Source organism: Populus nigra, chromosome 1, assembly GCF_951802175.1.
Source record: "Populus nigra chromosome 1, ddPopNigr1.1, whole genome shotgun sequence".
Classification (NCBI taxonomy): domain Eukaryota; kingdom Viridiplantae; phylum Streptophyta; class Magnoliopsida; order Malpighiales; family Salicaceae; genus Populus; species Populus nigra.
In genome coordinates, this window is record NC_084852.1 from 24,693,450 (window position 1) to 24,720,240 (window position 26,791).

Consider the following 26,791-nt stretch of genomic DNA (forward strand, 5'->3'; position numbering starts at 1 on the left):
TTTAGACCTTGTTTGTTTTTGCGTTTTAAAAACGCTTTTAAAAATATTTAAATATTTATTTATTTTTTTCTTTGCTTCAAATTATTATCTTTTTAGTGTTTTCAAATCATTTTGATGTGTTTATGTCAAAAATAAATTATTTTTTAATAAAATATTATTTCAATGTATTTCCAAGCGAAAAACATTTTGAAAAACAACCGTTACCACAATATCAAATATGTTCTTAATCTATAACTTTATGGTTTGTTTATAGCTTTACGTTTTTTTTTCTTTGTTTAATTTTATAAGATTGTTTTATATCTTTGTTTTAAAATTATAGTTTATCTTATAAAATTGTAATTCATGTAATTTATTTGAATTCGTTTGAATTAGGCTTTTATAGACCATGTTTATATCTTTGTTTAGTATATACATGTTCTGGCAAACATGTTGGTCTAATCATGCTTTTTTTTTCTTTCTTGTTTAATCATATAATTTTTATGTAATTCATGTTTAATTTGAAATAAAATAAACAAAAATATTTAATTTTTATCTTTCATAATTTAACCTTTTTTTATTTATCAAGTTGCTTTATTACAAGTTTTATTTATTATATTAATTTCTTATTTTGAATCTGAAATATTTATTTATAAATATTATTGACTATTGTTTTTATAATTTATATCATTTTTTAAACCCAAAAGTTGATTTTTCCAACAAATATTACTTTGACAAGTACTCATTCGACAGTAAGGGTTGCACTATCACCTTTTGTGGTGCATAGTGAGAAACCTGAGAATTTTAATGGATTATATTTTAAATGGTGACATCATAAAATATTGATTTATGTGTCCACCTCGAACTTGGTTAAGTTCTTGTAGGAAAAAGTGCTAAAGTTCTCAAATAATGATTTTGATCTTGTTATTATAGTAGCTTTGAACATATGAAATCAAGATGATTTCATCCATAAAAATTACATCTTGAATAAATCAAATAATACTTAATACGATATGTATAGTTCAATTAAGAGTGCAAAGGCACCTTGGATAGAAAGTTCAATGTTGAAGTTGTTGATCGTTATGAAAAGGTTTATAGTCGACAAATTTCTAAATCTTCAGGAATTGCATCTAGCTATTTGGTTGGTTTTATTCACGTATAAGTTATTGTTCACATATATGAAAAGTCAGTGTGATGAATAGATACGATCTAATAAGTTATATTTAAAGAGATTGAGTTTTAAACGGGATCATTTTTAACCCCTCCAATCTTTCTTAAAAACTTATTTAGTGATAACATTATTCACATGGCACTATTTTTGTATATGTTACAGTTTGTATGTGAAATAGTGATAGTTAAACTAATCATAATGAACAAAATAAGGCTCAACAAAGTAACACAAGAAAATAAATGAATGTTTGAAGCCAATATCAACGAGTTTGATTACCTCGTTGATGAAGTTTTGGAAATAAGCATGTTTATTGTTTTCAAAGTCAAGTTGATTAAAAATTTTGAGCAGCAATGGGTTGACATTGGTGCAACAATACATGTATACACCATGAAAAAAATGTTTTACTTGCAAAGAAGTTGATGGAGAAAACTTATACATTAAGTACTCGTCAACCTCTAAGATACTAAGTGTTGGAAAAGTCATACTAAAGATGACCTCAAGAAAGCTTTTCACCTTTAACAATAGGGGCATTTAGAAAAATCAACTCATCTTTAATATTTGCATTATATGACTTGATATGACCCGTCAAAGTTGAATAATGTAGATATTACGGATGATAGTGAGTCAAAAAGTTTAATAAATGAGTATCACAGATCAAGTATGGGCTGAGATTTTTAAAACCTTCTCAACCCGACCCAACCCGTATAATCCAATGAAAGTAACCCTAGTCTTTGGTATAAATAATATTTTTCTTTCTTTCAATTTTTTTTCCTTTCATGGTCACTTCTCTTCTCTTAATCTCTTTCCTTTCAATTATCTCCTTCAAATTTTATGTTTTTAATTTCTTATCATTTTTTTTATTTCTTACCTCTAGAATCGATTCTCTTTTGCAACCCGATATTTTTTTTAGGATCATTAAAAAATAATGGAATTAATATGCCCAACCTATGGATATTTCTAATATCCATAAAAGTTTTAGCTCAACCCGATATATCCAACCTACTTGGCTAAAAAAATATAATGGGTCGAGTTTATATTTTGTAAAATATCAAAAATAGTTTTAAGATGATTTTTTAGAATGAAAGGAGCATTTATGTGGTGATCTCTTTGAAATAAATATAATGACTATTATAACTAATGATGAGAATAATAATAATAATAATAATAATAATAATAATAATAATAATAATAATAAGATTGTCTCTTTTTTTTTATTTACTTAAGTGTTGTGATGTATGACATGACAAGTTAGGTTATGTGAATTATAATTTCATGCAAAGGTTTATAAACCCTGAATTATTACCAATAATGATTTTTGAGGAAAATCATAAGTATTAATTTTTTATAGAATCAAAATTTTTTTTAAAAAATCAAACAATTAAAAGAAGTAATGATCATCTAGACTTAATTCACTCAAATATTGATGATTTAAATTTTATACAAATAAGAGGTGAAAAAAAATATTATATTAGTTTTATAAGGGATTGCACAAGGTATTATTATACCTATTGGCTTAGGAACAAAGATGAAGCTTTTGAAATGTTTAAATATTATAAAAATAAAGTTGAAAATCAATTTAACAAGAAGATAAAAGTAATAAGAAGTGATAGAGGTGAAAAATACGAAACACCTTTTGATGAATTTTGTTTCTAATGGTACTATCAACCAAATTACTACTCCTTATTTACAATAATAAAATAATGTTGCAGAATATAAGAACCAAATATTAAAAGAAATGATAAATGTAATGTTAATAAATTTGGCAGCACCTTAGAATTTATAGAGGGTGGCAGTTTTAATTATCAATTACATACTTAATAAAGTACCCTATATAAAAAAAAAACACCATATAAATTGTGAAAAAGATAGAGGATCTTTCTATAAATATCTCAAAGTGTAGGGGTGTCTTGTGAAGGTAGCAATACCCGATCCTAAAAAGCCTAAGATATAATCAAAAACTATAGATTGTGTGTTTATTAGATATACATACAATAATAGTGCATATTGATTACTTATACATAAGTCAAGTATTAAGGATAATCATTCTAATACTATTATGAAATCAAGAAATGCTACATTATTTGAATATATGTTTTCATGGAAGAAAGTACGAGAAAATCATTCACTTAAGAGAGCGATTGAGGCTAGCTCAAGTGATTATCATCAATTAAAAGATGATGAAGTTGAACTTAGAAGAAGTAAAATGAAAAAAACAACCAAAACATTTGGTCTTAATTTTATAACATACTTGTTAGGAAATAAACCTCAAACCTACTTTTGAAGAAATGTCTTATCCAAAATCTTTCGATTGGAATGAGACAATCAATAGTGAAATTGAATCCATTATGAATAATCATATATAGAAACTAGTGGATCTTCCTCTCGAAAGCAAACCATTAGACTATAAGTGGATCTTTAAAAGAAAAATGAAAGATGATGGCTTTATTGATAAATATAAAACTGAACTTGTTGTTAAAAGTTTTAGATAACAAGAAGGTGTAAACTATTTTAACACATATTTATATGTATCAATAATAACTTCCATACAAACATTAATAGCCATTGTAACTATTAATAAGCTTGAAATGCATTAAATAGATGTAAAAATAGCTTTCTTAAATGGTGACCTTGATGAAAAGGTTTACATGGAAAAATTCAAAGGGTTTGTTGTCAATGGTTAAGAAAAAAAAGTTTGTAAGCTTGTCAACTTATTATATGGTTTAAAACAAGCACTTAAATAATGTCATGAAAAGTTTAACAAGGTTACTTTGTTAAATGAGTTTAAAATTAATAAATTGATAAATGTGTTTATGTGAACAACACAGATAAAGGTTATGTCATTATATGTCTCTATATAGATGATATGCTAATTTTAGGCAACAATGATTACATTATCAAATCTACTAAAAAAATATTAACTAACAAGTTTGATATGAAAGACTTAGGTGTTACAAATGTCATACTAGAAATACAAATTTCTAGGACATATGATGGATTAGTATTGTCTCAATCTTATTATATTGAAAAAATTCTCGACATGATTTCTAAAGGTAATAATAGCATTGTCAAAACACCAATTGATATAATTTTATATTTATCCAATAATAAAGGTAGGAGAATAAACCAATTGGAATATTATTAAATAATTAAAAGTCTAATGTACATTATGAACTGTACAAGGCCTGATATTGCTTACTCGATAAGTAAATTGAGTAGATTTATAAGAAATACGAGTATGGATCATTGAGATGAAATTAAAATGGTACTCAGATATTTGAGGCACATCATGGATTATGAGTTATACTATACTAGTTACCCAATGATACTAGAAGGGTATAATGATGTTAATTGAATATCTGATACTAAGGATTTGAAATCCATGAGTGGATCTACCTCCACACTTGGTGGAGCAACTATATCATGAAAACTCTCCAAACAAAGTTGTATCACTAAATCCATGATGAAATCAAAGTTAATTGCTCTTGATAAAGTTATAGAGGAAGCTGAATAGATTCATAATTTTTTAAAAGGTATTCCATATTGACCAAAACTAGTGCCAAATCTTTATGTCCATTGCGATAGTCAATCAATAATTGAAGGGTACAGAGTAATATGTATAATGATAAGTCTAGACATATATGTCATAAATATAATATTGTTAAACACTTGCTCTCGAATAAAATTACTTTCATTAACTATGTAAAGTTGAAGGAAAATATTGCAAATCCATTAACTAAAGGTTTCTCAAGAGAGCTTGCGTATAATTCACTAAGAAGAATGGGTTTAAAGCCTTTAAAAGATAAAAAAAAAGTGTAATGATGATAACCATAAGTTGATTGGAGATCCCAAAATCTAAGTTCAAATAAAAAACTAAGTCATGTAACATTCTTGGTAACACTAGAAAATTATTACTTCTTCTTTTTTCCTATAATGAAATAAGTTTTAATTGTACTGTGATAAATGGTAAATTGAGCTCATAATGATTTTTATATTTTGGTACACAAAATGAAGTATAGCATAATATTTTTAATGAAATATCATCTATATAAGTAAAAAAATATGGTCGTTTCTTTGAGAATTTTAATAAATGTTGAATTCTCTAAATCACTTATGAATTCAAGAGTTGTTTAGAGCCAAAATGAACACAACAGTAAGAACCAGAACCAAAGGAAATTTCTAGATAAAAAACTATATGAGTACTATTGTCTTAATTTATATAAAACATCGAATAGTTTCAAGATATCAAGTTCAATATTTTGCTGAGTAAATCCGATAGTATTTTACTAAGAAAGATTCAAAACCAAAAATTATTTATCTTAATGTAGTAATCTACCAAATCAGTATCTCTTAACAAATCTTCGATTCGTTTTCAAACTGATAAGACAATTTCCATTTATGTGGAGGATTGTCGGAATTTATTTAATTAATATCATTTAAACAAATTATAGATGAATGGGAAATTAATTTCAAATAACCCTGAGTTTTCCTATATTTAATTATTGATTCATGGTGGTTAATCAAATATTAATAACGATATTAATTGATTCTTATTAATTTTTTAGCTTTTTAACTTCTAAAATTCACTATAAAAGAGGGAGAAAAAAGAGTTTTTAATTTGAATTTTTTAGATTTTTTCACACACTTTCTCACCTCGTTTTTAATGTTTTCATTCTCTTTTATGCTTTGTTTTTTCCTTCTAAATCTAGGGCTGGGGTTTATATTTTGTTGAGAGATATCCAAGTCCTTTTATTTTGGTTCAAAGACTTTAGTTTGGAAGTACATCTAAACCAATGTGGTGTTGTTGGATTTTTAGGAGGTATATTGCAAACATTCAAGTTGCACAAGTGATGAGCAATAAGATCTTAAAAATAAAGAATTCATTCTTGATAACAATAAAATATTCATTACTTTAAAGTGCTTTAACAAATAAGTATCGTTTTTGTTTTAATTTAAACATAGTTAATTTTATTATTAGCATGCATACTATAATTTTTTATTTTATATCAATTGTAAGTTTTAATATATGCTCAGTAAACATGCTAGTGTTGTTTTATTATATTTGTGTTGAATCTTAAGTTTTATTTTTGTATGTTAATAGATTTAGACATGTTTACATCCTAGGATTTCCTTAAATAATTCTTTTATATTTTGTATGTTCTCTTGTTATGAGAAATTAAATATTTTTACTCATTGATCTAATATAATACAATATATTTTGAATTCAGTACCTATCCGACTTGATGAGAACTTGGGTGAAGTTTGTGAATTTGAGTCTTTTATGATGTTACAGATTTTAATATCAACTTTGAATAAAAAAAATATAGATTTTGTGAGAAAAATAGTAAATTGCTTAGTTGTTGTTATTTTCCCTGTGTACTAAAATAATGTGCATTTATTTAAATTTAATGAAGGTAACCAAATATGGAAAAAAAAATTTAAAAGATCCTCACCTGGTAAAGAAAATTATTTAAATGCATTTATGATTGTGCCTACCATTTTTAGGTCATTGATGCAATTACGTTTAAGCAATTGTATGACCAAACACGTCTTTAATTTAATTAAATACTAGTTCATTTTTCATTACTCTTGAGCGGGTGATTTGTATTGTTTTTATTATTTTAGAAAAAATATACTTCTTAAAATGTAACAAATAATAATCATTTCTAAAGAAAACAAAATATTTTTCAAAATTTTTGTAACAATATTTCGTAAAATTTTGATAAGTTTCCATTATATTGATCATATAGTACACAATCTTTCAGCTGTTGATATTTTTATATTTTTGTTACTTTATTAAATTTAAATTTATTAATTTATATTTTTATATGTCTTTTATTTGTGAAATTTTATTATACTGGCCAGATACATTATATTCTTGTTGGATTTATTGAGTTTAAACTTAATATTTTATATTTTTTAGTGTTCTTCTTTTTATGGCATTTTCATGTTTTTGATAATATTTTATTATGTTAATAATATTGAAAATAAAAGTAATTTACGTGGACCTATCACATACACCGAGTAAAATAGACTCGTCCTAATCACCAATCCATACATCACTTTAATATTTCAATTGATATGAATTTCAATTGGAATTGTTTCTGATTTATTATTATAATAATAATAATTATAGTTTCACTAATTCTGTAGGATTTGATTAAATGAATTGTAGTTGAAATTGTTAACATCAAGATCAAACTTTAAGTTGCAATTAGTTAGCCTCTTTTATTTTTCTACAATTAATTTATTTTTGAAGCTTATATTAACTAGACTTGATTAAATTACTAGTCAATAAATAAGGGCAAAATCTCCTGTATTTATTGATAACTGTTGGCGATGGTCCTCCAAAACAAAATAAATAGCTCTATCCTAATTTACCAAGCTTTAAACAAAAAATAAAAATATCACAAAATTCAAAATTAATACTAAAATAATGGGAAATGATAATTAGAAGAGCTAAATTCCTAAACATGAACACTTTGGCCAGACTTTGGATATTAACGTGTTTGAGAGTTAGGTTGTGGTTACTTTTTAAAGTATTTTTCATTCAAAAAAATATATCAATAATGTTTTTTTTATTTTTTAAAAATTATTTTTGAGATCAGTATATCAAAATGATTTGAAAACATCAAAAACATATTAATTTAAAACAAAATAAAATTCAAATTTTTTCATAAATGCTTTTCAAACGTATCGCAAAATGGCTCCAAATATTTAGAGTGAATTATCTTTTCAGGTTGGTGAAATTGAAGTCAATTGACCACTTGGATTACAAGTTATGGCATGCTAGAATAACAATGTGTACGTGTTTGTCCTTTCAAACTATAGTATTAGATTTATGTCTATTGACATGGTCTATAAACTTTTGAGTTAGTCTTCTCACATTAATCCTCCCACTTCTCATTTAATAAATCAAGTTCCTTCATTTCTGATCATATGATAACTATATTAGAAAGGAAATAAAAACAAATAATCTTTTCACAATTAAACTTGAAGATGTTAAAATGTGATTTCTAAAGAGACAATTTGATATGGTTTTTTTTTTTCAAATTTCTCAAAACAAAACTTGAGATTTTGTTTGTTTTGAATTTTTATTTATTGAAAATAGGCTATTTGGTTTAGACGCCTCCTGAAACTTTCATATAAGACAATATAGGAACTATGTTAGGCCTTTTTTTATTAATTAATTAATCTCTTGATTTTTACAATGTGATTTAGAGGTGATCATTTTCGGTTCGGTCCGGTTTTTACCTATAAAAACAACCAAATCAAAATTTTATAAAATACAAAAATAAAATTGAAACCGGTTCCAACCGACCGATTTTAGTTCTGTTCAATTTAGTTATTTTATATAAAAAACTGAAACCCAACCAACCGGTTTTGGTTCTGTTCAGTTCAGTTCTATTTGATTATTTTATATTAAAAATAAAAAACTATATTGTTTTTTGGGTTTTTTTGGACTTTCTAATGGGTTTCAGTTCGGTTCGGTTTATTTTGAACCAGTTCGGTTCAGTTAAGGTTTTTCGGTTTCAAGCTTATGAAACCAAAACCAAACCAAGATGAATATTTTTTCAAATATTCTAATCGGTTTAGTTGGTTTTTTTTTCATGGTTTGATTTTTTCAGTTATTTTTTTTTCCGGTTTTCTCGGTTTGTCGGTTTTTTTGCTCACTCCTAGTCTGATCCATTCCCCCAAGCCAAGGAGGCTGATGCTTGGTGTCTGATACCTGTAAAAGGTCCCATTTGATGAATTTAAGGACTCTCTGATGCTTAAGTAAGTATTTTTTTAAGAGAAAATACAACCATATTTTTTAGAGACTCTGAGAATAAATATACTATAGAAAGTCAAGATTCTTCATCTTTTATAAAGGATTCCCTTTGTATTTATATCCCATGAGTTTCTTTATAGAGAGGAGGGATTAAAATGTAAGTAAAATATCTCTAGCTCATCGAGATAAGATATCTTTGATTCATTAGGATAAAATATCACTGACTCATTAGAGTAAAATATGAAGCCTAAGGTTCTTCGGGGTTAAAAGTAGCATGGGCTCAGTGTTCGGCTAAGTCTATAAATGGTGGGTCTGACACCTCACCAGACCCTCATATGTCCGGGCTTAGCGCTTGGTTAAGCCTATAGATGGCGAGTATGACATCTTGTCAGACTCATGTATATCCAAGTTCAGCACTTGGCTGGGCTAAAAAATGGTATGTTTGGTAGCTCACTAGACCCATATATGTCTAAGCTCAGTGCTTGGCCGGCCCCAAAAATAATGAGTGTAACAGCTTTCCAGACCCATATATGTATAGGTTTAGTGTTGGTTAAGGTTATTACCCTGTCTTTGGTTACTCTTTTAGAAAACAGGGTCCAAGTAAAAGAAAAAAAATGTTAATCTATCAGCAGCCCCCTAAATCTTTGTGTTGTACGCAATAAATTTGAAAGTCTTAATTAGTAGCAGATGAGAGCCTTTTTACCTTCTTTATAAGATTTTGTGTGTTCCATATAAGACTATTAGGATTTTCAAGTCTTGGTGGCCTGCCTTTACTGAGAGGAGGTGTCTATTGAAAAACAAAACAACGGTTGGCTTTCAATGCAGTAATTGAGTGAATTTTTTTAGATATGTAATGAAATGAAAGGTTTTGTCATTTGATGGTGGGAATGAAAAGAATTTTTTATAATCTTAGTCATTCTTGCTTGTGACTTTTGTTTTGTTTTCACTTTCTGTGATTTTTGAAAATCTACTTCTGCGACAAGACCCCAAATCATCTTTGATCTAAACCACTTCAGATATTTCCTTTATCAGAACCTTTCTCCCTGTCTTTCTTTTAAATAGAACAGATATACCTCAGAAGCATCAGATCCGTTTCTAAAAAGAGAGGTGCTTCTGTTCCTGATAAGAAGTTTAGGTTTCAACTAAAGTCTAAAAGAAACAACAGGGGACAACGATATATTAGATTGGGTCCCAGGACAAGAAGAGGTGCTATATTGGCATCCCTATGTGATAGGAAACTGAGAAAATCTTATCGCATGAGTCCTTCTCTTGTCCATGTTAAAGATATTTAAGAGAGAGGATCTTTCAGATGTCATTCTCCTGCTCTTGTTAGAGATACTCAGGAGAGAGAGGTTTCCCTAGACTTTTAAGAACGACGTCCCCAACAGCATAAGTGCTGAGGATGTAGAATATATAGCTCACCACCAACCGGAAGAGTACGTGGCTCAAATGCCTAACCCTGTTGAACGTATCAACAAGTAAACCCTAGGTTCTACCTAGAGTTATTTTGAAATTACTATTGCTAGTTGTATGTATGTAATGAGGTATTCCTTCCCTCTTCAAGGGTTCACGAGGGAAGTGTTTAACTACTATTAGTTGGGTCTAAGCTAGCTACATCCTAATGGATGGACAATTCTGTTCTCTTTTAAAAAGTTTTGTAGGATCGTCAGGCTCGAACCTACAATTAATGTCTTCAAAAATTGCTACCAATTAGTTATTGTCACCAATGGTGGTAATGACATGCGTTATTTTTTTTACCTTCACCAATAGAAATAACATTGTTATAAAGAACATGTTGTTTGGGAAGTTAACGCATGTTAAAAAATAGAGGAGAAGATGACTAGTTGTTAGATTTAATGGGACAGTCAATCCTAGAGAGGGGATGCTACTAATCTAGGGTCGTTCCTATTATTGGAAAGTCCCTCTCTATGAAGTAAACAACAAGCCTCATCTCAACTCAAATGAGGAGAAAAATTTTGTTGTTCTAACCTCAACTTTAACTAAATATGAAGTCAATAAGATTGTCAAAGGATATTAACAAGTTGTCTTGCAAAGTACGCTGATTCCCTGCTTTTTTCTCTATTTTTTGTATTTGTTTTTGAACTTCTTTCTTTTTGTTTTGACAAGGCTAATAGCTGAAGAAAAAGGAGAAACTTCAGTAAGGCCTGTAAAATAGAGTTTACCTTAAGGGTCCTTATTTTCCATGGTTGGTGAAGATAGAGATGGAGGGGTGATGAGGGACTCCCCCGTCATTGTAAGTGAACTCTCTGCTTTTGAGCTTTCTGATTCTGATGAGATAATGGTGGGGGCTATAACCCCAATAAAAGTTTGGGGCAGTGATATTCCCTTAGCCAGGGAAAAAACAAATCTAACTTCCCCTGCGATGATTATGGGTGTTGCTGTTTTTTTAAGAGGAGGAAGGTCTTTACCTCGGTGGAAACCTGTGTTCCAGCCCTATCTATAAAGGCTCTTGCAATGATGTTTCCTCAGCCTCAGCCTCCTATCTTATCGGTTATAGAAGCAGCAGTTGGGCCTTCTACTAGGGCTGGTATGGAGGAGTTCAAGGATGTTTTTATCTATTTGACTCTTGGTCGCACTTCTTTTAATTTTCCACTCCTAACAGATAAGGAGAGGTAACTCATGAAAGTTGTTATTGGTGAAATATCAGGACTTGATAAGACTAGCCTTAAGGTAGTGAGAATGCTGGAGAGGATCCTCAATATCCCGTCAGACATCTCTGCGATGCCTAATAAAGCTCCCACCATTATTTAACTTTAATTGCCAAATGACTTTTAATGTAAGGAATTCCTTTGTTTTTTTTTTGTTTGGTTTTATGATTACTATTTTTAACATTTACCCCTGACAGACTTTCATAATGTACGCCCACTCTCAGAGGCATTTGGTAGCCGAAAGAAGGCATGTGAGGAAGGCTATAGACGAGAACAGGGCAAATCAAGTTGCCTTCAAATGACTACATAAGGGTAAAAATGTTATAGAGTCCAATTTACTGAGCCTTAAGATGGTTTATTCCACGTTGAAACACCAAACACATGGCCTTGCCCTTGAGCTAAGCTCTAGTGAAAAATCATTCCAGGCTGCCTATAACCAAGTGGTTCCCCTACGACAGGAACTCCTTGAAGCAATGGCCTCCCAAACTAGTCTACAGATTGAGCTTACCGCCGTGCGGGTTAAGCTTGTTATTGCTAGGGAAAAAGCCCAACATTTCCATGCTAAGTTGGAAGCTTTGAAGGACTCTTTTAGGGAGTTCCAAGAATTTTTTGGAGGGTCAGCAACTTTGATCAAGATAGTGGGAGACAAGAAATTTCTTGTTATGTCAAACTTGTATTTCTTCAACATCTCGAGAGGAATTCAGGTGGATTTTAGTGTTTCCTTCCATCTCATCCCAGTTTCTAACTTTACAAACGTGTTCCTAATCAAGGTCATCGCTACCAATGTGGGGAGTATCAAATTAAGGTGCTTAGGGTAGATTATTAAACCCTTATATGTGTGTGTGTGTGTGTTTTTTTTCCCCTAGTCCTTTGAGATTGATTGTTGTAACATAATCCATTTAACAGAAATTCTCTTTTATAGAATTCACTTATATAAATGTTAATTTGCATGGAACTAGAGTTCTTGTGTAGAGATTTTATTTGGGTTCAATATCCATACTTAGCTAAACATTCTTAGATCCAACATTCATACTTAGTTAAACATTTCTAGGTCCAACGTTTATACTTAACGAAACATTTACGGGTCTAACACCCATACTTAGGTAAACATTCCTTATTTTTTAGCTTTGAATTTTTCTAAGCTTAACAAGGTTTAAGAGGGTTCTGCCTCCTTCCTGGAACTGAGAAGATATTTTTTTTATAAGTGTCCCCTTATCAGTCTGGATGTATCTGTAGTTAATTGTTAAGAATTGCTAACATATAGACGGAGCAAGTGTGCCAACAATTATAGAAAAGTTTGTAATATGTCTTATTGTGATTGTGCTTTGATAATCTATCTTTAATGGTGATTAGAGATGTCAATAACCTGGCTTTTAAAAGAACACACAATGATTTTTTTATCAGTTCCCATATACGGTGCTAATTGATATGCTCCTGAAAAATCCAAGTAGCTTGGGGACAATTTTTATATCTTGAATAATCGGTTAATCTCTTGATTCTGGTGGTCTGATCTATTCTCTCTAGCCAAGGAGGTTGGTGGCTGGTGTCTGATACCTGCAAAAGATTTCCTTTAATGAATGTAGAGACTTTGGTGTCTGATACCTGCAAAAGGTTTCCTTTAATGAATGTAGAGACTTTTTTATGCTTAAGTAAGTATCTTATTGAGAGGAAATGCAATCATATTTTAGAGATAGACTTTGATAATAGATATGGTATAGAGAATCGAGATTCTTCATTTTCTTTGAAGGGAAACCATGTATTTATAACCCATAAGTTTCTTTATAAGAAAGAAGAGGCTAAAATATAAGTAAAATATTTATGACTCATCAGGATAAAATATCTTTAACTTATTAAAGTAACGTATCTTTGACTGAGTTTTAAGGTGCTAGGTTATTACCTTGTCTTTTTTAAAAATGTTGATCCATCGTTTAGTATCATCAAATTTTTAATGACATTATAATGAAAACAATTGAGTCAAGGGAGTAAACCGAACTTTACTCATCAATCATCACACGGCGCGATAGTTGAACCCCACCCACTCTAGGTTCCTTCGCATTCTCATTCTCAATGCTAATAAGTTTGATGCATAGCGAGCTAGGATGATAATAAAACGTATAAAAAGAACCATGATGCAATTGAAAATTACCTCAAACTAAACTATGGAAAAAACAAGAGTTTCAGAGGACTAAAGTTACCCAAGCAAAATTAAATTTCTCCAAGACGTGCCACGTGGTAAATCAACTAGCTCCCACTCAGATAAAAAAAGAAAGAAGAGAAACTCATTTAGGGTTACAGTCTCTGAGAAGAGAGGAGACAATTTTGAAGAAAAGAATGTCCGATAACCCAAATGCAATGTTCGTATAAATTATTGTTAATATAATGAGAAGTAAGAAAAAAAAATACAATACTAGATCGTTATTCCTAGTTGGTCGATGTCAACTTTAATTATACCTAATTTCTATCTTCCTTTCCGACCAAATTTCAAATAATCAGACATTACTTCCGTCTCCGACAACTAATTATCAAAGGCAGCTCACTGGGCACGTAAAATAAGTTTAAAAGATACTGAAATGACACAACTTAAGCCAGAACATGCATGTGTGTTTTTGTTTACGCGGTGTCTCATGTTTTTTTAAAATTTTGAATTTTTTTAATTTTAAAATAAAAATATTATTTAAAATACCCTCAAACAAAAATATTTTAAAAAATACTGCTGCTGCAGTACCAAATTCAACGGGTCACCGGACACCAAGGAAAGGTAAACTTATTTTTTAAGAAAAACTTCAAAAAGAGTAGGCATGGAGAGTAGTGATTGTCTGCGCGCGCGTGTGTCTCGAGAAGGTGCTTCCGTACGGCCCGCTTATACAGCTAAAGATGGACCGGTGATCACGGGGATTAAGTGGGTCCCATTTCCCACGTTGGATGCTTTGCCTGTCACTGATGCTCAGTGTCGTCTTCTAGCTGGGTTTTAGCTTCTTCTTCTTTTTTTTTTAATTTATAATTGGGTTTCAGCTTGGATGAATCTCCGACCCCATCAAATCTTTTTATGGGTCTACTGTGAGAAATCACAACCGCTGATCACGCCTCAACTTCTGCTTGACAGCAAGGCCACCCCCATGTTGATATTGCCCCATCTCTCTTCTTACTCACCAGTCACCTCACTGTAGTGTTTGCTTTACTTTTTTACTTTTACTTTTATATATCATGTACTGTATAATTTGACTGTTTTTTCCACGTATTATCCTCTTGGTTCATCCAGTGATGTCACTGTAACTCAGCATGAGATACAATGGCCATCAAGGGCATTTATGTCTTACATGCAAAATAGAAGGACTATTGTGAAGATTCCTAATGCTAAAAGCAAGCAAACACCTTTATACATATATATATATATATATATTATTCATTGTTTTTCCCCTGATTTTCTACTAGTAAATAAAAAGAAATCACTAGTAGTTTTTTTTATTAACACTTGGCATACGATGGGGAGAAGCAAAATTTACATGGATGTTGTTTTTTAAAATATTTTTTATTTAAAAATATATTAAAATAATATTTTTTTATTTTTAAAATTAATATATAAAAAACATAAAAAATAATTAATTTAAAATAAAAAAACACACGTTATAACCACACAAACAAACACCAACACAATCAAACACTACCATAATCTCCAATCAATTTGGAGATGTGCCTCTAAATTTAAGGAAGACCCCACACATATCTGTATAAGGTTTGAGAATTAACATAATTTATTAAATACGTGCCATAAAGAAAGTGGGAGATGGAGTTAATTTTTTTCTCATTTTTGTTCACACATGAAGAAGTAGACTGTGTTCAATGATGGTTTGTTTGAAAATTCCAAATTGTGCCCTTCTAGCCTACCTTGCCTCCTCTTTAAGTACTCAGCTCCCATGCTCTGAGCCCTTCACATCCCCCATTAACTCTCTCTCTCTCTCTCTCTCTCTCTCGCTGACTTAAGTTGAAGGGTGTTGCTTCAGTAGTATTGCGGAGAGAAAATGGCAATGAGCAGTTTAATTTGCATTGCCACTACTCTACTAATAATAATGTCATCGTTGTGGATGGCTGAAGCTAGAATTCCTGGTGTTTACTCTGGGGGTGCTTGGCAAAATGCTCATGCAACCTTCTATGGCGGTGCTGATGCCTCTGGCACAATGGGTGTGTTCCTTTATCTAACTTACTTCTCACATTAAATAAACCTGATCAACCCAGCTAGGTCTAATCTTAATTAAGCTTTTAGTGTTTTGTTTATTTTAGACTTGAAGTATCATAGTGTGCGACATTGGCCTGAAAAATGAAGCTACCTAAGTAGACGCGCAGTCTTAGCTGTTAATCTATCTAATTAGACTAATTAATGTGTATACGCTTACAGGAGGAGCTTGTGGATATGGAAATCTGTACAGCCAAGGGTATGGAGTGAGCACTGCAGCCCTCAGCACAGCACTGTTCAACAACGGGTTAAGTTGCGGTTCTTGCTTCGAGATAAAATGTGCAAGTGACCCAAGATGGTGCCACTCAGGCAGCCCATCTATTTTCATCACTGCAACCAACTTTTGCCCTCCAAATTATGCACTTCCTAGTGACAATGGAGGCTGGTGCAACCCTCCTCGCCCCCACTTTGACCTTGCCATGCCCATGTTCCTTAAGATCGCCGAGTATCGTGCCGGTATCGTCCCTGTTGCCTACCGCCGGTCAGTGCCTTTTTAACTCCCTGTTTTTGCCCCGTTTATATGCCCTCTGGACTTGAACTAGTTTAGTTAGCACATGGAAAATACGAGCACATCTTTATTTTCTCTAGCTTTTACACGACATCGATTTTAGGTTTTAGATTTTGATAAACACTCAAAGTTGGATTCATTCCTCAGTGAATATTTGCTAATTTTACCATTTAGTTTAATTGCAATTTCTCTCCCAAGCTATAACAGAAGGTCAAGAGTTAGAAACTAGCGCGTGCTAGCTAGCTAGAAAGAAAAGCTGTCGTACCAAGAAGAGATAGGTTTGTGATGTAATTTGGCCCAACAGCTACTTTTATTGCCCCAAAACAATAGCTCTCTGAAGCCATGGAAATACACTCGAGATGTTGGCAAAAGATCTTCCGCGATAACTGCGAAAAACACCTATTTTTGGTGGGTCTTTATCGCTTTTGCCAACCAATTTTCTACCTTTGAATTCTTGTTGAGATCCAAAAATGTGTTCACTGAAGTCACCAAACAGTTTATGCACGGGCTGATGTTATTAAGAGATGTCGGTGGGTTGGTTAGACCTCAATAACTCTCTCGTGTCCTTTACTTACTTTAGCCACGGGACCGTTTATGGTCACCTTCGGTGATTTGTTTTTACTCTTATAGCCCCGCTTTAGTACTAAAAATACCAATGCACCCTTGCCCTATTCGTCTCTATAGAAAGGTGGGTACCCATATCTTATTACAGCACTTTTTCTCAGTGGATCAAAACAGTATTTTAGTGGGAAAATCAAAACATTTCGTCAAACACCAAAACCCAAAAATCACACTTCCCAAAATCCTAGACTTCCATGTTTATGTTTTTTTTTAATGCCTAGGTTAGGCTTGCTGTTTTCCTTGACTGCCCTTTTTGTAAATTTGTTTTATTGTCGCAATTACGGAAGTGTCCTAACGGCATTGAACCTCCTATGCAGAGTGCCATGCCGCAAGAGGGGAGGCATAAGGTTCACCATAAACGGATTCCGTTACTTCAACTTGGTATTGATCAGCAACGTGGCGGGTGCAGGGGATATAGTGCAGGTGAGCGTGAAGGGTTCGAAGACTGGTTGGATGAGCATGAGCCGTAACTGGGGCCAGAACTGGCAGTCAAACGCTGTTCTGGTTGGCCAGTCACTCTCCTTCAGGGTCAGGGCCAGTGACAGACGCTCCTCCACTTCATGGAACATTGTCCCAGCCCACTGGCAGTTTGGTCAAACTTTTACCGGCAAGAATTTCAGGGTCTAATTCCTTTTATATTCATTTAACCAAAAAAAAACTAAAAAAGTGAGTTTTTTTTTGGCGGGCTTCTTTTTTGACATGGGGATGTTTGTTGGGGGATGTTAAAGTAAAAGTGGGGTTATAATTAGGGACTCCAAAAGGGATTGTGAAATTTGGGGGACTGTTTTTTTGACTTTCAGATTGGTGTGTGTTTCTCAACTTAAGTTGTGGCAACAGGGGAAGGAGACTGAGGCTGAGGCGGCTGCACAAAAGATGGTTAGCCCGCTGTCTAGATTAAAGTACTGGTACTATAGTAATGTATGATGATGATATTATACATTCTGAGAAGTGTATTGTAGTAGTTTATAGCACTTGATCAATGGCATGAATATTTAGTTTGCTTTTCCATGTTCATCGTTCCTATGTTCCAAAATCATATTTTCTCTTGGACCAAGTAAATTTCTTTTCAAAAACAGTGAAGAAAATTTGATTGGGACCTCGGGACGAGACAATTTATATGAAGAATAAAGGATCTATACAAAGTAACCATCAAATAAATGTTTGTTCGATTTGTACAAATGATACAAATGGTACCACGGCATCGACAAGGTTATTTTGTATACTCCGAACAAGAAATGAAAGACAAAACTTTGCACAACAATGTTTACTGTCAACAACAAATGAACTTAAATCGTTTGATTTGATAGCAGTGATTGGTTAGGAAATTTCGTGACTAATTGCAAAAGGTTGAGAGAAGATAAATGCAAATCTAATTGTAAAACCAACACTTTATACAAGTTAAAACATATAAATATATAAAAATATAACTAAAAATAAACATGCTTTTAATACAAAAAATAATAATAAAATTCTAGCATTCATAATTGTGAATGGGCTAAAGCTTAAGGTAGCACTTTTAGAGCTAGCTGTTGACTTTCTGAGATAAAGCTAGTATTTTGAGCTGGTTAGATAAACCGAACAGTGATACTTAATAGAATCATTGATTTATAAGGTTGTTCGGGTTGTTCTTGAATTAGTACTTTTCTCTCCTGATCTAAGGGTAGTTCTAGCAAGGTGATCAAAGTTCTAGCATGATTATTAATAATTGATAAAACAATGCTTAAATTAAAATAAATAAGGGTACTTATTTGCTAAAGAACTTTAAAGGAATGAAACTTTTATTGTCAAGAATGAATCATTTATCCTTAAAGTTTTATTTCTCATCACTTGTGCAACTAAAATGTTTGCAATTTGCCTCCCAATATACCTCGTTTGACTCATATTTGTTTGGGTTCAGTACGTAGCTAAACCTAAAAATATTAGGTCTGATAGCTCACCAGACCTATATCCTTCTAGGTTAAGCACATAATTGAACCCAAGAACTTTGGTTGCCAGACCCCTTTTACCATATGCGCTCAGCTCATAGCCATGTCTAAGGATGTTAAGCATAGAAACAAGCTAAACCTCTTTCATTTGGGCCCAATATTCTACCAAGCCTAGGAATGTTTGGGTATAAACACATGTCCCACATACCTATTATTGAATTATCACCCTGTCTCTGAACCTTCCAACTAAGGACTTAGATTAAAATTAATTTTTAAAAAATATATTGATCCATAAGTAATCACCTATGTCTTTATGTATTGAACACATAAAGATTTGAAATGTTATTAGCTTTTAATGAGACTTTTTACTTTCCCAATGCGATAAACTATCCTCAATCAGAATTGTTAGGATTCTTTTGGTCAAGTGGATTGTTCCTTTTGAAAGAGTCTCTTGGGAAACAAAATGACGATGTGCATTCAATGCAGTAATTGAGTAGGTTTTTAAAGATTTATGGTAACATCAAGGGTTATTCATCCAACTATAAGGATGGAAATTTCTTTCTTTTATAACACTGGCCTTTCTCGTTTCCATTTTTTTCTTTTTTGCTTTTTTTACTTTCACTCTTGTAATTTCTCTATAAAAATTGACTTGCTAAAGAAGCTTTGAACGAGACATGTTCTTATAGGTATCCTTACCTTAAACTTCTTTCTTCTTTTTTCTTATAGATATTGCTTCCTCTGATGGTGAATTTATTCAACCAAAAATTGAGGAAAGTAATAGGGGACAAGGGTTTACTAGACTGGGCTTTAAGACAAAAAAGGGTAGAACTTCAACATCCACCTCTAAAATGAGGAAGGTAGCTCCTAACACCAAAGAAGTCCTTCCCCTATTACCTCTAGGGCTGCCCACTTCAAGAGAAGAAAGGGTCTCCACCCCTGTAGAGTCTGTAGTTATAGCCTTAACTATAAAGACATCTCTTGTCATCTCATTATCAATGCCCCTACCCTTGTTTTTAACTGCAGAGACATTTTCACTTGCTAGGACTTCTTCTCATGATGCTCTACTAAGAGCTAGATAGTCTAGGCTCGAGGATGCTTTTGACAACCTCGTTCTTAATTGAGCCCTCTATATTTTCCCCACTTTGACTAAGGAGGAAAATTAGTCTATAAAGGCAATTATTGGTAGGAGGTCCAATCTCAAGAAGGATGGCCTAAAGGTGGTAAAGAGCCTGAAGATGTTTTTGACCATTCCTTCAGACATTCAAACAATATCTAATAAGAGCTACAATCGTCATCTAACCCTTATTAGACAAATAACTTTCCACGTAATAAAACTCTCTGTCTTTGTTAGAATTTCATGATGTGCGTCTATTTTAAAAGCACTGGATGGTTGAGAGGGGCCATTACCAATTGCAGTGCAAACCAAACTACCATTCAAAGCTTGAGGACCAGGAAAGATGTTGTGGAGGCTGAGCTAATGAAGCTCAAGATAGCTTATGCAGCACTAGAGAATATCATGAGAAGCCAGGTCCTTCAGCTAAACTCTAGTGAGTGGGAGCTTCGTCTTGCTTATAATGAAATGGCCTCTCTGAAGCAAGGATTGGTTGAGATGAGGGAATACTAGAAAGATATGAGGGTTGAACTTCTTTCAGCTAGAGAAGAAACCAAAGCTCTCATGCGAGGATAAAGGCTTTGAGCAACTCTCTCAAAAAGTTCTAGGAGATGTTTGAAGGTTCTGCAACATTAATTGAGATGATGGGGAACGAGATTTTTCTTGCTATGTTCAACCTGTATTTTTTCAACTTGTTAAAAGGAATGGAGATGGACTTCGATGTTACTTTCCATCTAATCCCCATGCCCAACTTCGTTAATGTCTTCCTTGCTACATCTACAACTGCCCAATACAGAGAATACCTTGTCAAGGAGCCTAACCTCAATGTTTAAGCCTTCGCCCCCTAATTCCTCATGGCTTTATAAACAACCCCGATCCTGTAGGGTTTTGCATTTTGTAATGAATATTTAAGTTTTATAAAATTTGGTATTTTATTCATTTCCATGTTTTCTTGGAGATAAAATATTTTGCTAGACTTGTTTAGTTTAAATAGGTCCAACACCCATACTCATTAAAATAAAAGGAGTTTGTGTATGTCTAACGCCTATACTTCAAATAGTTTTTAAAATTATGGCGAGATTTGAACTTTGTTAACCTTGGGAGGTGGAACTCACCCCCTACTTAAAACAAAGAGGAAATATAGGTTACATGTATATGCACTTTCAAGAATTCATGTTCTTTTAACTCGTGGTTATCCATAAGAGTATCCTTAACAAATTGATGAAAAGCCCTTAAGCATCACCTGAAGAGTATGACAGTCCAAGACTACACTCAAGAATGAGGGATCCGAGATCAACCTCTAGCGAATTAGTAAGAGGTCCTTAAGCATTACCTAAAAATTATACTAGTTTAAAATTACACTAGAAAATGGTGTTATTGCACCAGGAATGCCTCAGATCTATCCCTTGAATATTGATATTATTGCACTAGAAAGATCATGTCAATCCCTTGGATAATGGTGTTATTACACTAGGAAAGCCTTAAACTTATCTATTAAAAAGTAGTGTTATTGCACTAGAAAGACCTGAGACCTATCCCTTGAAGAGTAATGTTATTGCACTAGAAAGACCAAGTTAATATCTTGAAAAGTGGTGCTATTACATTAGGAATGCCTCAGACTCATCCCTTAAAGAATGGTGCTATTGAACTAGGAAAACCAAATCAATCCCTTGGAGAGTGATGTTATTTCACTAAAAAGGCTTTATACTAATCACTTAGGAAGTGGTGGACTTCACTATACTTATTCATAAAATGATACTTCCTTCATAGTAGAAGTACATTGCTATTCAAGTTATTTATGATATAGTTTTAAGTGATCAAAATGCTAAATATGAGGAAGAAGCTTTTCATATGTCTTACAGGTTCCCATTTTAGGGTTAGTTTGCTCGCATATTCTTTATTGCCCGTAACTAGAATCACCCCCAATGAGGTGCCACCTAAGATCATATTGATTTTGGGTAGTGTTTGAATAGAATGACTTAGCTCTTCCTTGGTTTACCTAGGATGAGAATCCCTCTTCACAAATTCATTAAGACAGGTTTTAGTTATCAACCTTTCAATTTATTTATTTAAAATAAAGCACTCTTTTATGTCATCTTTTATTAATGTGGAACAAACGATACTTCTTAAAAGTACAAGTGTTGGATGATGATCATATGGGTGGAGGATATTAAACAAATTATTTACTCTTGATGGCAGTGAAGACTTATATGAAAGTGGCATTCAAGGGGGTAGTATGTATTTCATGTTAAGTTAGTTGTTCCCTAGTTAGTCTCTTTGAACTTTTCCTAGGGTTATTATCCCTCATAGGAAAACAATCATGCTTAGAAATCCTCTAATTGACTCTCTTTGTAGAAACAAGGAGGTCCGTATCGTAGCACACTTACCTCATCCACCTTTATATGGTTCTTCACCACCTATTTCACTTTTAATACGCTTTTATTTAGGAGAGCATACAACTATTTCTATAAAACTCTCTCATTTACCTTAGTTATCAAAGCCTCGGAAGCCATTGGCTTGATTGATTATTATACCTTTAGTATTTTCTTATTAAATCTCTTTAGATTTACTTATGAGGAATCATCATCTGCCCAAGAAAGCCTAAAGAGTTTTGTGGAGCTTTTTTTACTTGGGGTGTTTGTGCTAAACTGCACTACCAGCTTGGTGTGAAGATCATCATAGTTGTTCAATGTCATCTTAGTAGAAATATAATCTTTGGGAATACAAGTACACAAATCTCGTATTAACAAGAAATAATTTCGTATATGACAAAGAGTGTAGACATCTTCTGTAGGTTGTTTCCCACTCGTATGTCTGTAGGGTTCCAGGGAGTTTGAGTATTCTGGTGTGGAGCGATAAAATCGGAGGCTGACCTCTATCCTATAATGCCTAGATAAACGCTGAGATTACTTGCTATATACATGAGCATCGTTATGACGTGACAGCCCTCTAGAAGGGCTTGGTGACTGTTGAGGCTGAAAGCCCCCCAATATATCATTCTACCCAAACTCCTTTAGATAATGAAATTATCTACAGGTGCTAGGTGTAGCCTGCGACTATAGAGTCTTAATGAAGGGTGTTGTCACATGTGCTAAGACTTGTTGATGTGGCAAAGTCTAATTTGGCTCCTACATTGCCAACACAGCTTGAGTGAGAAATTACACATGGCTGATGAGTTGTTGGACGTTTAGTTGGGTAGGAGTGTATGTTGTGACGAGCAGGTTTGTTATACAACTTATTCTAAAAATATCTTGATTATCTATCATTGATGGTGATCAGGGATGTCAATATATCATTTTTGAAAGAATAGTTGGTGGCTTTTTATTAGGTTTCTACGGACGACGCTAATGATGAAGTCCAAAAAAATCCAAGTAACTTAAGAATAAGGTTTATATGTTGGATAATCGGTTAATCTCTTAATTCTATCAATTTGATCTATTCTCCCTAACCAAGATGACTGATAGTTAGTGCCTAGTAAGCCAAGGTGACTCATAGTTGGTACTTGTAAAAGGTTCATTTTGGTAGATATGGGGACTCTTGGATGCTTAAGTATCTTTGTAGATAGATAAAATACAACAATATTTTAGAGAGATAAACTTTGAAAATATAAATGTTAAAAATGTTACGAATGAAGAAATTATGACCCCTTTACCTAAGTGGTTCAGGGGATATTTATAGCCCCATAACTTTGTTGTTTGTTTTTACTGGAGTTGAGAAACTAAAAAGTCATTTTCTTCTAATAGCATTAATGAGGGATAAATATATTTTACACAATATTAATGATATAAAAATATGTATTTCATCGACTTTTTATACACCTATAGGTGTAGGAAGAATAATATCTCTAACATTAACATTTCATGTTAAAATTCATAAGAATAAATAAATGGAACTTTATGGCCTAACATTGGGCCTATAATGATCTCCAAACCTTTAACTTTTTTTGTTAGGCACATTGCCGGGCTCGTGGTCAGTAAGTGTGGCAACTCACTAGACTCATGTTTGTTTAGGCTCAGCATATAATTAAACTCAATTATGTTGGGTCTGGTAGCTTGCCAAACTCACGTCCACTTGAGCTCAACGCGTAGTTGAATCTAAAGACATTAGGTCCAACAACTCACCATACCTACATCTACTTGGACTCAGCGCGTAGCTAAACCCTTTCATGTTTATCCATCAAATAAAGGATGGAATTTGCTAATAAGAAAAATCAAGAAAAATCCTTTTATAAAAACATTAAGTAATAGTCTCCAGGTGTTAATTCATCTTTTTATGAATATTATCAATCAATTGTTAAAGATGTATTTTTTCCAAGACACCTTATAAAACTCTATTATCAGAATATCTCTATCAAAGAATGTTTTTTTTTTTTAAACAAGAAACAACCATCATAGCCTAGTAAAAATTCTACCATCAAAGCTTTATTTCAAGAAGCCAATATCCAAAAAAAAAATAGAAACTCTGAGCACGGATTGAACTTACATTAAAAATCTAGATATAAGTTGTTAACATTAAAATAAAAATGAAAACAGAACAAGAAGTAAAGGGAAAACAAAAACAGAAAGAAAGAAAATGGATGAAGAAAGGGCTATCGCCCATGAGGGTGGCAAAGAGATTGTAGTCTGATGATTATAAAGAGAAGGATAAACATTTATTTGCAGAAAGGTTTTAGGAAAGAGCTTTACTTAAATATAATTTAAGCTTAACGGAGTTTGTATATCTACCCAACTTGACTCTATTAGAAAGTATATATTTTTGGATAGTTATTTAATTTAATGAATAATAAGTAAGACACAATCTGAAACCACCAAAATTTAAGCTAATATATATATGTATATAGACATAAAACACACATTTATATTATTTATCATTTAATATACACATTCATGCTTCAAATATATATTAACTATTTTATTTTTTATTGAATACTAAATAATATTAGATGATAAATACTCATATTAATACCCGAAACTTGATGAATAATTTCTAGATATTTAAATTTTTACCCGGCAAATAATAGGATATGAATATCAAAAAATTTATTGTGGATATTCATTGCCACCCTAAATAAAATTAATTAAGAAAAAGCTTTCTGATTAGGGCTGGCAGCACATCTCATTCTAACAATGGCAAATGGGTTTCCAGATTTTTTTTTTAATTGAAACTTCATACAAGTAGATGTTCAAACGAGTGTGGGTTTTATAGATAATAAATGGATTGAAAGGAATTCTTGAAAAGGATAACCGTCATATGTATTCGTATAAAAACTTCGTATAGCGATATGGCACTACTTCAATGGAATTATCAAAGAATGACAGATAGCAGCCCTTTCCCATCGACCACCTATCTCTCCTGCCAAAATCAAAACCCTAAAGTTGGTTTTTGATTGGTGAGCACTATTATCAAAACCCAACAATTCCATTCAGCAATATACTCGTAAAAAGAGAAAACAAGACTTGCACATAACTGCATAGAAGCAAGGAGGACAAAATGTTGCTTTCAAAACTTAAAGAGTTCTAAGAAATGCCTTGAAGATTTGTCTACCCTCTGCTCCATCCAAATTCATCTTAATTTCCCAAGTTCTCTACATCCAAATTCATCTTAATTTCCCGAGTTCTCAACAACAGGATGCTATTGCGTTGTGTTCTGTTGAGGAAATTGTGCGTAAACGCAGGTACTAGGCTAGCACATTCCTCTCGAATGGCCTCAGGGAAAAAGACAGGGAAGGAAAGAGAGAATCTAAGAGAAATCACTAGTTAACTAACAACTAGCCAAAGTTAATTCCAAAGGAAGTTATGTTGACTGTTTTGGAAGGAACGAAGTTATTTCTAAGGTATCGCAATTGATCTACTAGGTCACATTCTCTACCTTCATCGGGGGTCGAGTAATATCCCCTGCAGGAAGATAATCAATTACCCCATTATATAGTGGCAAATGGAAAGACGAGGGCAAGCATTAAGATGTGAAGATGAAAATTTATACACATTTAGGAGGAGAGGACAGGAGAACATTGATGGAGGAGTGTATTCCATTTCCTTCAAGTAACAAGTTCTTTACCCACAACAACGAATGAAGTCACATCAGAGGAAGGCTCAGGACGCGTTTGCTTTAACCAAACCAAACTTGCACATGGTGTGGGGTTGGGTTTGTTAATGCTCTCTGTTGCATGTGGGTTAGAATCTTGCATCTTTTGTCCATTTTATGACACAAAAGATAGATCTTCGGATTCCTACAACCTGAAACAGGGAAAAACAAGCACTGCATAGGATACCCTAAAGTGCGCAATTATCTTCCCTTCTCACTCAGTTCGGCTGTGGGGCTCTGATGATTCCTCGTGATATGTGCTCATTATTACCTTTATGTGGTAAGTTTGGTGGATAACTCGCTAGAATTTGTCCTTCAATGGCTCGTGCTTTCTTATAATGAAACCTTGAACGGTGAGAGATCTTCCCCTAGCCTTACTCCTAGACCCTAGCCCTATAATTTTTGTCTTTGATTCCGAATCCACAATGCTGTCAAGCTATGCAGAGCCAGAAACATGAAATCATGCAAAACATGGTGATAGATAGGGAAAAAAAAAGTAATTAGGAGGAAAAAGAAACAAGATAAATTGTTCTATGCTACTCTCAGATAAAACAATGCGGAAAAGACAAATTTTGAAAGAGAAAATTGTTGATTCACAAGTTGAGATTTCCATGGTAACAGCAAAGAAAATTATTAATTGAGTTTTTAAACCCATGATTTGTATCTAAAATCATCTTTAAAAAGGCATCAAATTGTAGCTTTTTCAAAGCCATGCTTTTATGTATAC

At 32.6% G+C, this 26,791-nt stretch overlaps 1 protein-coding gene across 1 annotated transcript; it reads left to right on the forward strand.

The window, feature by feature from the left end:
* The first annotated feature begins 15,401 nt into the window (after nucleotides 1-15,401).
* Nucleotides 15,402-17,952, forward strand: LOC133671609 (expansin-A6). The gene is made up of 3 exons (XM_062092413.1): nucleotides 15,402-15,763; nucleotides 15,978-16,296; nucleotides 17,262-17,952. Exons 1-3 carry the CDS (start codon nucleotides 15,604-15,606, stop codon nucleotides 17,569-17,571), a joined length of 789 nt encoding a protein of 262 aa, XP_061948397.1. The 5' UTR covers nucleotides 15,402-15,603; the 3' UTR covers nucleotides 17,572-17,952.
* The last annotated feature ends 8,839 nt before the right edge of the window (nucleotides 17,953-26,791 follow it).